Source organism: Portunus trituberculatus, chromosome 41 (assembly GCF_017591435.1).
Source record: "Portunus trituberculatus isolate SZX2019 chromosome 41, ASM1759143v1, whole genome shotgun sequence".
Taxonomy (NCBI): Eukaryota; Metazoa; Arthropoda; class Malacostraca; order Decapoda; family Portunidae; genus Portunus; species Portunus trituberculatus.
The window spans coordinates 25,675,728-25,689,262 of NC_059295.1; the positions used below are offsets into that span (position 1 = coordinate 25,675,728).

Sequence of the window (13,535 nt, forward strand, 5' to 3'; positions counted from 1 at the left end):
CTTATTTGGAAGCTGTTTCATAAGCAATCTAATAATCACCCTTGTATTTTGGTACTCCAGTCCAGATTCCAAACCAGGAAAAAATAAAATAAAATAAAAGAGAGAAGAAAAAACACGATAAAAGAAAGAATAAAGAAATTAGTAAAACAAAGAACAAAATAAAAAGAGAGAGAACAAGAAAAAAAAATCTCAAAAAAAAAAAAAAAAAAAAAAAAAACACGAGTTAGGAGGAAAACACACGGAAGACCACAAATATATTCCAAGGCAGAGTAGGCAGGTAAAAAGCGAGCGAGGGAGGCAACAAGTCAAGAGAAACCTGAAGTGTGTTGGTCCTTACAAGAAGCACAGAATGCACGTGCGGGGAGGCTGAGGAGGTTGTTAGAAAGCCAGTCAAGTTACCGCTAACTGGACTGAGAAAGAGAGAGAGAGAGAGAGAGAGAGAGAGAGAGAGAGAGAGAGAGAGAGAGAGAGAGAGAGAGAGAGAGAGAGAGAGAGAGAGAGAGAGAGAGAGAGAGAGAGAGAGAAATGGTAGAGAAATCTTCCTAAAACTATCTCTAGAGAGAGAGAGAGAGAGAGAGAGAGAGAGAGAGAGAGAGAGAGAGAGAGAGAGAGAGAGAGAGAGAGAGAGAGAGAGAGAGAGAGAGAGAGAGAGAGAGTAAAATATATAGTAGAAAAATAAAAATGGTCAAATTAAGAGCCAAATCTTCCCTAAAACTATCCACAGAGAGAGAGAGAGAGAGAGAGAGAGAGAGAGAGAGAGAGAGAGAGAGAGAGTAGAAAGGACACGATAATGGGGGCATCAGTAGCAAGCAGCGTTCAGATAACACACACACAAAACTGTTCCTTCGTCTCGCCGCCGCCTCAACACCTCGCCGGCGATGAGATAAGGCGACTCTTGCACTACACCGACTCCAGCCAGGTAATTAGCGCCTCGGCAGATGGCAGGTGATGATTATAACACACACACACACACACACACACACACACACACACACACACACACACACACACACACGTCAGTTCTGTTCCTCTGTCTAGACTTCTACACACTATAGGCATACCAACAAACCTATATATTCTTCCGCACTTCATAGCAATAGCACAGTACATCCTTGTTCTTCATAGATCTCATCGAAGTGTCGGATGATATTGCTTCAACAAACTTTACCTACAATTTTCTCGAATGGTTTAATTTGTACGTGGTTTATTTGTAATGTATCTTTTATTATAAACGGAATAATTCTTGTAGGCGATCTCTCAGTGGGTCTATGATTAGTGGGCAATTATATACTTCATTCTGATTATTGATAAACTTTTTTTTCTTTTTACACAGAGGGGAGAATGGCCAAGGGCAAAAATAGAGGGAATAAAAGGCCCACTGATCTGTTATAATTTACAAAACTATTGCAAGGCTGACAGTCCACCAAAAACATTGAATCGTCTGAAACATTCATCACTTGAAGCAATCTCTGTTCTTCACTCGGTGCACGATTGAATTCTAGGCACAGAAAAATAAAGAAAAGACGAAAGCTGACGTACGTGAGGCGTTAAAGAATGGCCTACCAGCAGATGTATCCAAGGGGAAGCGGAGGAAGAAGGATAAGAAGGAAGAGAAGGACGAGAAGGACGAGGAGGACGAGGATAAGGAGGAAGGCCAGCTGCTTCACCAAGGATGGACTGAATGCATCATACATGAGTAGTAAAGTGATCCAATTCCCTGAAGTGATGCACAAGAAACCCATCCATTTATTTAACTCTTCCTTGAACGAATATATAATGCAGGAAAGAGCTACAGAGAGATATAGGGAGGTAGGGAAAAGGGAAAGAGAGCCGAGACAGACAGAGAGACACACTGACCAACAGTTAACTAGAAGCAGAGACAGGCATATAAACACGAGCAACAAAAACAATGGAAACTTGACTTAATTTAAACAGGAGGTTTCAAGGCATTGCAGGAAACAGCTAGAGAGATATATAGAAAGGGTAGGAAAGAGAGAAGGCAGAGACAGACAGACAGACAAAAGGACAGTTAGAGGGTGAGAGACAAGCAAATAGACACGAACAACAAGAACAATGCAAACCTAACTTAATTTAAGACGGAGGTTTCAAGACATTTATCCCTGTCTTTTGGATAACCCTTTCGGACCTGTAAGGGGACTAGTGACTGAGTGGACCTTTTTAAATGTTTTTTTGTATTGCTCTTGGTGAGTTCTCCCCTCTTACATAAAAATAACGCCCATCTGTCAAGTTAAAACAAAAACTGAGAACACAAGAAAATATAAACTTCCCTCACACACACACACACACACACACACACACACACACACACACACACACACACACACACACACACACACACACACACTCCCTACACATAAAGCGGCCAAAGACCAGAGCAAACAATTACACAACACATCCACGGCCTAGAAATTGTCACCGGCGAAATCACCACCAAAAATTCATCCCACGTTGTCTTCATTCCCCTTACTCTCTCAATGCCTCGTCTGCCACCACGGCGTCTAATCTTTATGAGGCGCTAAACACTGCTCCAATACACTCCAGAAGCCCGTGCACTCGCTATAAAAAAGGGCAATGTTACCATGGGCAGGAAATCAGGCCGTGTTAAAGAGACCCAGAGCGGCAGTAAGAGACACATTAAATAGCCAATCACAAGGAAAATCTCGCTCAGGAAAGGAAGTGAGTGACGGTAGTGTGGGAAGCCATTGGTAGTGGACCGCGAAGGAGGAAGAAGCGATAAGGAGGCGTTAGGAGGAGGAGGAGGAGGAGGAGGATAGGGAGGAAGAACAGGAGGAGGAGGTGGCTTTATTCGTTCTTTCTTTTTTTAATACTTTCTCTTCCTCATCCTTCTTTTCATCCTTCCTTTTCTCTCTCTCCAAATCTCGGACATCTATCAATCCTCTATTACTTTCATCATCTCTTCTCTCTCTACACTCTATCTATCTCTCCCTATCTTCTTTTCCATAACTATTTTCTTCTCCTTACACCATATTTTCCCATTTCTCCTCTCCCTCTAAACCGTATTTACCTTTCCATATAACTTTCATCTCCTTTCTCCACACTCTATCTACTTCTCCCTATCTTCCTCTCCATATATATATTCTTCTCAACATATTTTCTCTTCCTCTCTCCTTCTAAACACTATCTGTCCTATTTCCTTTTTACACTGTTTTATCTCCTCTATTTACCTTTCCCTACCTTTCTCTCAACAACATCGAATATTTTATCATCTTCCCTCTCCTCTCCTCTCCACTCCACTATACATCTCTTCGTGTCCTTGCCTTCACCCTTCTGTAAGCTTCAATCCCTCGCCACCTTCACAGAGACGAGTAAGGACGTGCCCAGAGTGACAACTGTGTGCCTCGGGGCAGCTCAAGGTTCCTCTCAAGTTGGTGGGACTCGCTGTCTCAAATCTGGACCTTGTTACTTCATCATGCGAAATTTAATTCTTTTTATTTTTCTTTTGTGGATCTTTTGGTGGTGGTGGTGGTGGTGGTGGTGGTGGTGGTGGTGGTGGTGGTGGTGGTGGTGGTGTGTGTGTGTGTTTATCGTCATGTTATTCATATTTTTTTTCTCTCTCATGTATTTTTATTGGCTTTTTTTCTTTTCCTTTTTCTTCTTTTTCTTCTTCTTCTTCTTTTTCTTCGTCATTATCGCTGTATTTTTCATTTTTTCTCTTCACGCTCACTATTGTCCTGTTGCTGTTAATGTTGTTGTTGTTGTTGTTGATGATGTTGCCGCTCGTGCTGTTGTTGTTATTGCGTTCTCCTTCATTATTTTACATGCTTTTTTTTCCTTCACTTTTTCTTCTTCCGTTGTGGTTTTGGTCTTCCTGCTGCTGCTGCTGCTGCTGCTGCTGTTTCTTCTTCTTGATGGCTCGCCTTCTCCTCCTGCGTTCTCAGCTTATAATTAACGAAAGCAACCAGGTGTACAGACAATTCGATTACGACCAGGTGTGTGTGTGTGTGTGTGTGTGTGTGTGTGTGTGTGTGTGTGTGTGTGTGTGTGTGTGTGTGTGTGTGTGTGTGTGTGTGTGTGTGTGTGTGTGTGTGTGTGTGTGTGTGTGTGTGTGTGTGTGTTGATTGTATTAATTTGGAGTAATATTTTTTACCACTAACTTTTCCCTCTCTATTATTTAACTCCATAAAAAAAAGTGAAGAAAGAAAAATCACAGTGACCTTCTGAAATATCTTTCCACGTGTGTCTTCTTCCTCCTCCTCCTCCTCCTCCTCCTCCTCCTATTCACTTTCCTTTTCACCTCCATTATTTTCTCCCTCTCTTCTCTATCCATTAATTCTTCTTTAAAAAAATATTAGTAATTTATTTGCGTTGCCTTCAAAATTGTCTAGTCACTAAAATTCCCGCTTGTTACTTCTTTTCTTTTATTTTGAGGCTTTTTTTTTATTTTCTCGTCTCTAAAATGGTGATCTTATTTGCTTGTCTATTTAGTTGTCTGTCTTTGTGTGTGTCTATTTGTCTGTCCGTTCCCGTTTTACCGGTTACTGTCTGTTTATCTATCTTTCTGCTTGCTTCTCTACCTTCTCATAATCCCTCCCTCTCCCCTCCCCTCTCTCTCTCTCTCTCTCTCTCTCTCTCTCTCTCTCTCTCTCTCTCTCTCTCTCTCTCTCTCTCTCTCTTTATGTATCCTCCCTACTCTAACATTTTCAAAATCCACCACTTCCACTCCTCTTTCCCTATAAACATCCACCGTTCCTTTAAATACCGTACTTACCCAGCCCCAGCCCTCTCTTCCAACCCCACCAGTGCTTCCCTTTATTTCTACCAGGGCAAGAAGGAGTAGAGTCCCGCCTTCTCGTAGTTACCAGCAGCTGTTCCCCCCGTCACGGCATCGTCAAGAAGGCATCATTAAATTTCCGTGTCACTGTTCGTCTTTCACTGTGACTTCTGGAAGGATGCATGCTTACAGTTCATGCTTCACTGAGACTGCAAGGGCGGTGGTGATGGTGAAGGTTGTGGTGGTGATGGTGGTGGTTGTGGTGGTGATGGTGGTGGTGATGAGAGAAGAGGAGGGGGATGTCATGGAAGTAAAGAATAAGTAAAAAAAAATCATCTTTTTAATGCAATATAGAAAGAAAACAAGAAAAAAATGAGAATATACTTCTTTATCAGAGAGAGAGAGAGAGAGAGAGAGAGAGAGAGAGAGAGAGAGAGAGAGAGAGAGAGAGAGAGAGAGAGAGAGAGAGTAATGTGGGTACGGAGTGATTACGAGTGAAGGCTGGTGGGTGAGTGGTGACGTGGGGAGGGGGAGTGGGAGATAGAGGGAGTGAGGGAATGGGGAGTCGGGAGTGGGCGAGGGGGCGGGGGGTGATGGTGTGTACTGGCTGGCACGTGTGTATTCAAGGCAAAGGGAGGAATACAACTTGAAACGACACGACTTGAGTAATTAAGTTCATCTGAAAACCACAACCATTATCTCATCTGTGTGTGTGTGTGTGTGTGTGTGTGTGTGTGTGTGTGTGTGTGTGTGTGTGTGTGTGTGTGTGTGTGTGTGTGTGTGTGTGTGTGTGTGTGTGTGTGTCCTAGTCTCCAAGTTCAGCGCCCCTCATATGCCAAAACGTCTTCAGGTGTTCACGCATTTCAATATTAATACCTCGGCCTCTGCAGCACCTGTGTCCACGTGTCCTCTGTGTCCCTAACCTCCTGTGTCCATGCCGCCCGTGCCCCCGGAGCGCCACGCCTCAATACCCAGCACGTGTACATCCCAGAGACCACCACCACCACTACCACCACCACCACCACAACGACCACTTCTATGATCACCGCTGCCATTATAAACTGCACATCACCGCAAAATACTAACTGGATCTCGCTTTCTCTCTTTCTCTTTCTCTCTCTCAAGAAAAATATAAAGCGAAATAAAGAGAAAAGATTGGAAACATTGCAAGAGAAGAAAACAAGAACAGAGAATAATGGGGAATGACTAGCGGAAGGCAGCAGTAATACAGTAATACAAGTGGTTTGCTGAGTTCATTCATCTATTTGTGGGGGGCCGGAGGTGCCTACTGGGGAGAGAGTAAGAGAGAAGTTTAAGAGGAGTAATGATGGAGCTGGAGAGAGAGGGAAAAACTGGTCACTGAGAGAGGCAGAAGCTGAATGGAGTGGAGGAGGAGGGAGGGGTGCCAGGAGGAGGAGGAGGAGGAGGAAGGGAGAATGGAGGCGGAAAGAGTAACAGAGGATGGAAGAAGTAATAGAGAACGAGGTAGAAGCATCAAATTTAAGCCCATGAATTAAACAGAAGCAAGGAAGTGTTTAATTAGGCAAGCAGAGAGAGGAGGAATTAAATGCAACAAAAAAAAAAAAATAAATACGAAGTTACATACTGAATAGGATTAGCTTGAAGTGTCTCTGTTGACTTGCAGAAGAAAGCCAAATGATAAATGGTAAGGGAAAAAAATGGAAAATCTCAGAGGGAGGAAAGAAAATGGGAGAGTAAATGAGAAAAAGAAAAAAATAGGAAAAAAAAAGAAAGCACGATTATATACATGAAGAGAAAAAGAAGAAAGAAAATGGAGACGGAACTAAGAGAGAGAGAGAGAGAGAGAGAGAGAGAGAGAGAGAGAGAGAGAGAGAGAGAGAGAGAGAGAGAGAGAGAGAGAGAGAGAGAGAGAGAGAGAGAGAGAGAGAGAGAGAGAGAGAGAGAGAGAGAGAGAGAGAGAAGGATAAAAAGGAATATGAGGAAGAGGATGTATGAAAAAAAGGAAGAACAAACAAAAGCCACTGTATAGAGACCTTTATACCTCCTCCTCTTCCTTCTCCCTATCCTCCTCCTCCTCCTCCTCATCCTCAACACTCCTTATCACCTCTTCCTCCTTTGCGGTCCACTACCAATGGCGGAGAGAGACACATACTGCAACCGGTAGAATAACAACATGCAGGTAAGGAGACCAACACACCTGCCTGCCTAATTACCAGAGTCGCACAGGTATTCTCTGGTCTGATGAGATTCCTATCCACCTTGACATAGCGGGGTGGGGCTGCTGGGTCCTCAACAAGTAAGCCAGTTGACCTTCAAAAACTAGGTACTCTCGTCTCCCTATTTCCTTCTCCTACTCCTCCTACTCTAAGTATTCTTCATATTTCTTACCAGACTTTGGAGTATCATTATTTTCTGTTTTTTTTTCCTAATTTATTTTCTATTCTTCCACTTTTGTATTTTGTCAACGTTTCTCTTTTTTTTCTTTTTGGTTGTTGTTCTTCGGTTTTTATTTCATTCCATCTTCTCTCTCTCTCTCTCTCTCTCTCTCTCTCTCTCTCTCTCTCTCTCTCTCTCTCTCTATTTGTTTTACCTTCCTACATACCTACCTACCTACGTATCTATCTATCTATATATCTCTCTCTCTCTCTCTCTCTGTATGTATGTATATATATATATATATATATATATATATATATATATATATATATATATATATATATATATATATATATATATAGATAGATAGATAGATAGAGAGAGAGAGAGAGAGAGAGAGAGAGAGAGAGAGAGAGAGAGAGAGAGAGAGAGAGAGAGAGAGAGAGAGAGAGAGAGAGAGAGAGAGAGAGAGAGAGAGTGTGTGTGTGTGTGTGTGTGAGTGTGTAAATGATGCCGGAAAGAAAAAGAGCGAATTTTCACCAGCTTCCTCCTTGGCATTTGAATATAAAGATAAAAAGTAAAAGATTGAAGAAAAAAAAAAACTCATTCATTTGACATCCAAACTTTCAGCGCCAATTACTCAGAAACAAACCAAATGAGCTGACTTTATTTTTTTCTCCCTTTCTTTTCCCGCGGCGGCCTCGTGAGTGGACCATTGTGAAGTCAAGATAGGTCAGGTTAGGTTAGGTCAGGTAAATTAGGCCAAGTCAAGGTATTTAATGCAAAGTTCAGATAAGTAAAGTTTTATTAGGGTAGGTTAGGTTAGGTTTACGTTAAATTATATTAGTTTAGCTTAGATTAAGTTAGGTTACATTGAATTAAGTTACGCTTCTAATTTGAGGATCATAAGACAGTAAAACACATACACACACACACACATACACACACACACACACACACACACACACACACACACCCGGTAGCTCAGTGGTTAGAGCGCTGGCTTCACAAGCCAGATGACCGGGGTTCGATTCCCCGGCCGGGTGGAGATATTTGGGTGTGTCTCCTTTCACGTGTAGCCCCTGTTCACCTAGCAGTGAGTAGGTACGGGATGTAAATCGAGGAGTTGTGACCTTGTTGTCCCGGTGTGTGGTGTGTGCCTGGTCTCAGACCTATCCCAAGATCGGAAATAATGAGCTCTGAGCTCGTTCCGTAGGGTAACGTCTGGCTGTCTCGTCAGAGACTGCAGCAGATCAAACAGTGAATACACACACACACACACACACACACACATACACACACACACACACACACACACAAACATACACACACACACCTGCATTTCTCTTTTACTAATCACCCGAACAAATACTAAACACTTCTCCCTCGAGTTGAGTTAAATGTGAGAGCTTGGGGAAGTACCTGCAGGAAATGAATCGAACTAATCACTGCTCTGCTCCCCCTTCAGTACCATGACGCGCTTCCATATTCATTCTGGTTACTATTTGACGATTTTACACTGCTTCAGAAACCCATGTGGGGGATTAAAATAGTGAAAACTGTGACCATTGATCTTCTGACTTACATAGATCCTTCCTAATGTCAATAAAATGGTCCAATCGTACACAGATCTCAAGATAAATTTGTGTTCTAGTATTGAAGTGTAAGCAGCTGGAGGGCGTGTAAGTGTGTGACATTTAGTAATCTCATGGAAGGATAACAGTCGCCGCGTAGCTGAAATATCGTGTGTTCCAAATACGGCCACGCCACAACGGTCCGCCTAGAAAGACTTCGGTCCACTGACAATGCCTTAGCTCATCACCAGACCCGTGAAATTGTTCCATTATTAGTTATAGGTCGACAGGAAGAGCATTTCTCTCTCTCTCTCTCTCTCTCTCTCTCTCTCTCTCTCTCTCTCTCTCTCTATCTATCTATCTCTCTCTTTCAACACACACACACACACACACACACACACACACACACACACACACACACACACTGGCTTCACAAGCCAGAGGACCGGGGTTCGATTCCCCGGCCGGGTGGAGATATTTGGGTGTGTCTCCTTTCACATGTAGCCCCTGTTCACCTAGCAGTGAGTAGGTACGGGATGTAAATCGAGGAGTTGTGATCTTGTTGTCCCGGTGTGTGGTGTGTGCCTGGTCTCAGGCCTATCCAAAGATCGGAAATAATGAGCTCTGAGCTCGGTCCGTAGGGTAACGTCTGGCTGTCTCGTCAGAGACTGCAGCAGATCAAACAGTGAAGTGAAACACACACACACACATACACACATACAACAAAAAAACAAAAGAAAAATGACGGGGTGACGTGTGGGAACTAGAAAAATTAAATGGTTGGAGGGATGTAGGGGGTATTCTCAAGAAGGAGGAGGAGGAGGAGGAGGATAAAGTGGGTGATCAGAGTCCGTCACTGTCCGGGAACAACTCATGGTGCGGAACACAAGAAGGTCCAGCGGCGTGCCGTGAATCTCAGACATATTCCACATACGGCGTCATCTGCTGGGTCCTTCTGAGGGGGTACGAAGGTTGTGGTGGTGATGGTGGTGGTGGTGGTGGTGGTGGTGGTGGTGGTACGGGACAAGGCGGCGATGGGACGAGAGGACGAGATGGGGATGGGACGGAGTGAGGTTTATGATGTAACGTGCTAGGAACTCCTCGCTTTAAATTCTGAAATGCTTTAGACTCCACTAGTAACTTTCTGTGTTTTTAAAGTCTTTTGGGATGATTAGTTTTCTTTATACTTGTGTTTTATTTATTGATGTAGAATCTTGATGATGTTATTGTAAAAGTTTATAAAAAACAGTCTTGAAAATTGTCTGTTACATTCAGTCTGTCCTGATAAATGTAGTCAGAATAGAACGTTGATGTTTGACATTGTGGTCTACAAACTTGTCGCAAAAATCTTACAATAAGGACTTTTCTCTATGGCAAGGCAGGGTGAGTCTATATTTTTTCTAATAATGCAGAAGTCTTGTTGTAATGACGAGAATCTTGAACACGTCCTTGAAAACACCAGTAACTTCCATCAAAATTTCACTAAAACCAATCAAAACAAGACTTCGGAGTGCTTAAGTATTGAAACCCAAAACCACTATTGAAGAATATTACATATATTTAATGAATGGTATTGATAACATTAACACTAAATCCATGAAAAAAAAAAAACATCCCTGTACGCTCCAATAATCCTCCCCTGCCAACCTTACTTCAACCACAAAGTGTTTAAGAATACATCAATCACTTTGCAAGAAAATTTCATAACTTAATTTGGAGGTAGATACCCAGAAGACACACGTAGCCTTAGCACAGTGGCCCTTATCAACCTACTCGAGTACCTGACAAGCCTGTGAACGATGCCTGAGTCGTGTTGGCGGCTCGTCTCAGTGGATAGAGCCCACAACAGCCATGTCAATGCTTACAAGTAGTGGCTCGTATTCTCAAACACTTTTGTGCTTTACCTCCACTATTTCAAAAGGCTTTATTTAAGTTTATGCGAGATTTTTAAGGTGGTTTTACGGTTCTAGAGACAGACTGTTAAAATTTCTTCATTATTAACAAGAAATACAATCTTGAAAATCCCGCTAATCATCTCAGTGGCCTTGGAAAATAGTCGAATCTGAAATCGGTTCGTATTCTCAAACATATCCGTGTTTTACCTCGAGTACTTAAAAAAGGCTTTATATTTAAGTATATACGAGTTTTTCAGCTGTTTTTACGGTTCTAGAGGCAGCGTGACAAATTTTCTACACTATTAACTGGAGAAACACTCTATAGAAAGCCCCGGTAGTCATCTCTGTGCCTTGGAAAATAGACGTCGTGGAAAAGAAAGAGAGCAAAGCGTTTCTGAATACTGACCAGAGTGAGGCGAGGTGGTGACAGACAGGGTGGACAGATACGATAGCTATGAGTACCGTTTAGCAAGTAATGTCCGAGGATGGCTGTGGAGGACGGATGCGTAGCGATAAGTGGATTTTAATAGTGGATAAGTGTAGTGGGTGGGCAGGTGGAGGTGTGAGGAGTGGGTGGTGTGGATGAGTGGGTGAAAGTCCGATGGTGTTGAGCCAGAGCCACTCACGTAGATCCTATCCGTCATGAAAATTTATAAGGTGTGGAGCGAGAGAGAGAGAGAGAGAGAGAGAGAGAGAGAGAGAGAGAGAGAGAGAGAGAGAGAGAGAGAGAGAGAGAGAGAGAGAGAGAGAGAGAGAGAGAGAGAGAGAGAGAGAGAGAGAGAGAGAGAGAGAGAGAGAGAGAGAGAGAGAGAGAGAGCCTGTTAGAAATGTAATGGGTGGCTACTGACTTATTACAGTACGTGGCTTGGCAGAGACCGGAGTGGAGAGTTTTAATGTGTTGTGGCTGACGGTATTACTGGTGGGGAGGTGAATGAGAATGGTGGTGGTGGTGGTGGTGGTGGTGGTAGATATTAGTGGTAGTACTGTAGTGGTAGTGGTAGTAGTAGTAGTAGTAGTAGTAGTAGTAGTAGTAGTAGTAGTAGCAGTAGCAGTAGCAGTAGCAGTAGCAGTAGTAGTAGCAGTAGCAGTAGCAATAGCAGTAGTAGTAGTGGTATAGTAGTAGTAGTAATGGTAACAATAATAGAAACAATAGCAACAACAACAACATTTTAAAAGGATGTGGCGCAGATACTTCCTTTTCTCTTACACACACACACACACACACACACACACACACACACACACACACACACACACACACACACACAGAATAGCTAGACTTCCGGGCATCAAGGTCACATTTCTTCACTGTACCTCCAGCACCTATTCCCTACCAGGTGATTAGAACGGCAGCGTGACGGGAGGCGAACCTAGATTATTACCACCTGACCTGGGACTCCAACCTGGGTCGTCTTGGCTTATCCTTACACCTCATTACTGATGATAATGGTGATGATGGTGATGATAATGAGGGGTAAAAAGAGGATTATGATGGTAATAATGAGGAGAAGAAGGATGATGATGATGGTGATGATAGTAATAGTAATAATAATAGTAATAAAATCATATGTAGCAGGCGGCAATAAACTCAATAATTCCACGCACTTGCCGTAAACTTAAGTGTCGTAGCTTCCGGCGCCGCGAGTCAGACAGGATTTCAATTTCTCTCTCCGCGGAGTGTGATGGACGCTGCCTTCTGGATTACGGCCAATTTTCAAAACTGCAATTTATGCCGCCATGACGGAACGCAGAAATATAATGTGAGTCATAGAGAAATATACTTACCAGCAGGAGAAAGAGACAGTAGAGGCGGGTTGTCTGAGGCGGAGTGAGGTTGTGCAGCGGCGTGACATTTAAGCAGTGACGGACAGACGGACGTGTGGCCGTGGGGAGTCAGAGTGGTGGGCGCGAGGCGGCGGCCACTGTGTAGTCTCACGCCTCCCGGCCCACCACCACATGTAGATCGCCCATTGTCTTTGCCTTTCGTCGAGCTGCCTTTCGTGTCTCCTGCATCGCAATGACGTCTTCCCGTGCACCTGAGCATCTCTCCCCGCCGACCCTACTCCATCTCCTTGCCTCCTTTCCCGGGCCCTCCCTCACTTCCCTCTGTCCCTCCTCCGTGACCGCCCAAAGGCTCGCTGCTCAAGTTTGCAATAATTACTTCTGGTCCACAGGCGGCGGTGTTGCCATCCTTGTTTTAGTTTCCGAGTCATGGAGTGAGCGAGCTTGCGTCACATTCTGCTCTTCCTCATTCCTCTTGATTACCAATAAAAATTACAGTAAAGATTCGTTTATGTCATTCATGAACGTGACTTTTAAGGATAAAGGAGAGAAAAAAAAAGAGTGATTGCCCTCTTATGTTTTGGCCACGTCATTGACACGACTTGTGGTTTGAAACACCTGGCGGACACCTAACTCGAGGCGTAGTGACACCTTCCTCCTCCTGCTGCTGCTGCTGCTGCTGCTGCTGCTGTCCCTAGTGATGGCGCAGCACGTCTTGACTTCCTGCTAACTGGATATAAAACCTCCCCGATGTTTGTTCCTTGTCTTAATAACACGGCGGCAGTGATGCAAGTCGGATGTTCCTTCACCTCATGACATTACAGACAATAAACAAGCCCAGCACGTTCATCACTCTCCTACATGTTAGACATCAAGGCGGTGACGTACTGCGCCATCAAAGGTTACCTGAGCACAACCCCACCCACGCCAGAGCCCCGCAACACCACTGTATCCTCATCTGTAATACCACTACCACCCTGTACCCTAACTACACCACGCCGATCCACCAACACCATCTCAGCTACAAGATGAAACCCACGACATACCTGATCCTCCACATAAACATTCTGGTTCCTTTAAAATCACCACCAGGTTTAGAATTTCGAGTTAGGTTACAATAAGTTAAGTCGATGGAGCTGCCACTCAAACATTCTTCCACTTCGATACTTGATT

At 43.7% G+C, this 13,535-nt stretch overlaps 1 protein-coding gene across 2 annotated transcripts in view; it reads right to left on the reverse strand.

The window, feature by feature from the left end:
- The window catches only part of LOC123516954 (protocadherin-15-like), a 383,101-nt gene extending 369,819 nt beyond the window's left edge, over positions 1-13,282 (reverse strand). Inside the window, exon 1 of one of the 2 annotated variants that reach the window (XM_045276748.1) lies at positions 12,366-13,282. In XM_045276748.1, the coding sequence (XP_045132683.1) occupies positions 12,366-12,624 (259 nt within the window). In that variant the 5' untranslated portion in view covers positions 12,625-13,282. The remainder of the gene's footprint in view (positions 1-12,365) is intronic. The other variant, XM_045276747.1, reaches the window with a different exon arrangement.
- Between the last annotated feature and the right edge of the window lie 253 nt (positions 13,283-13,535).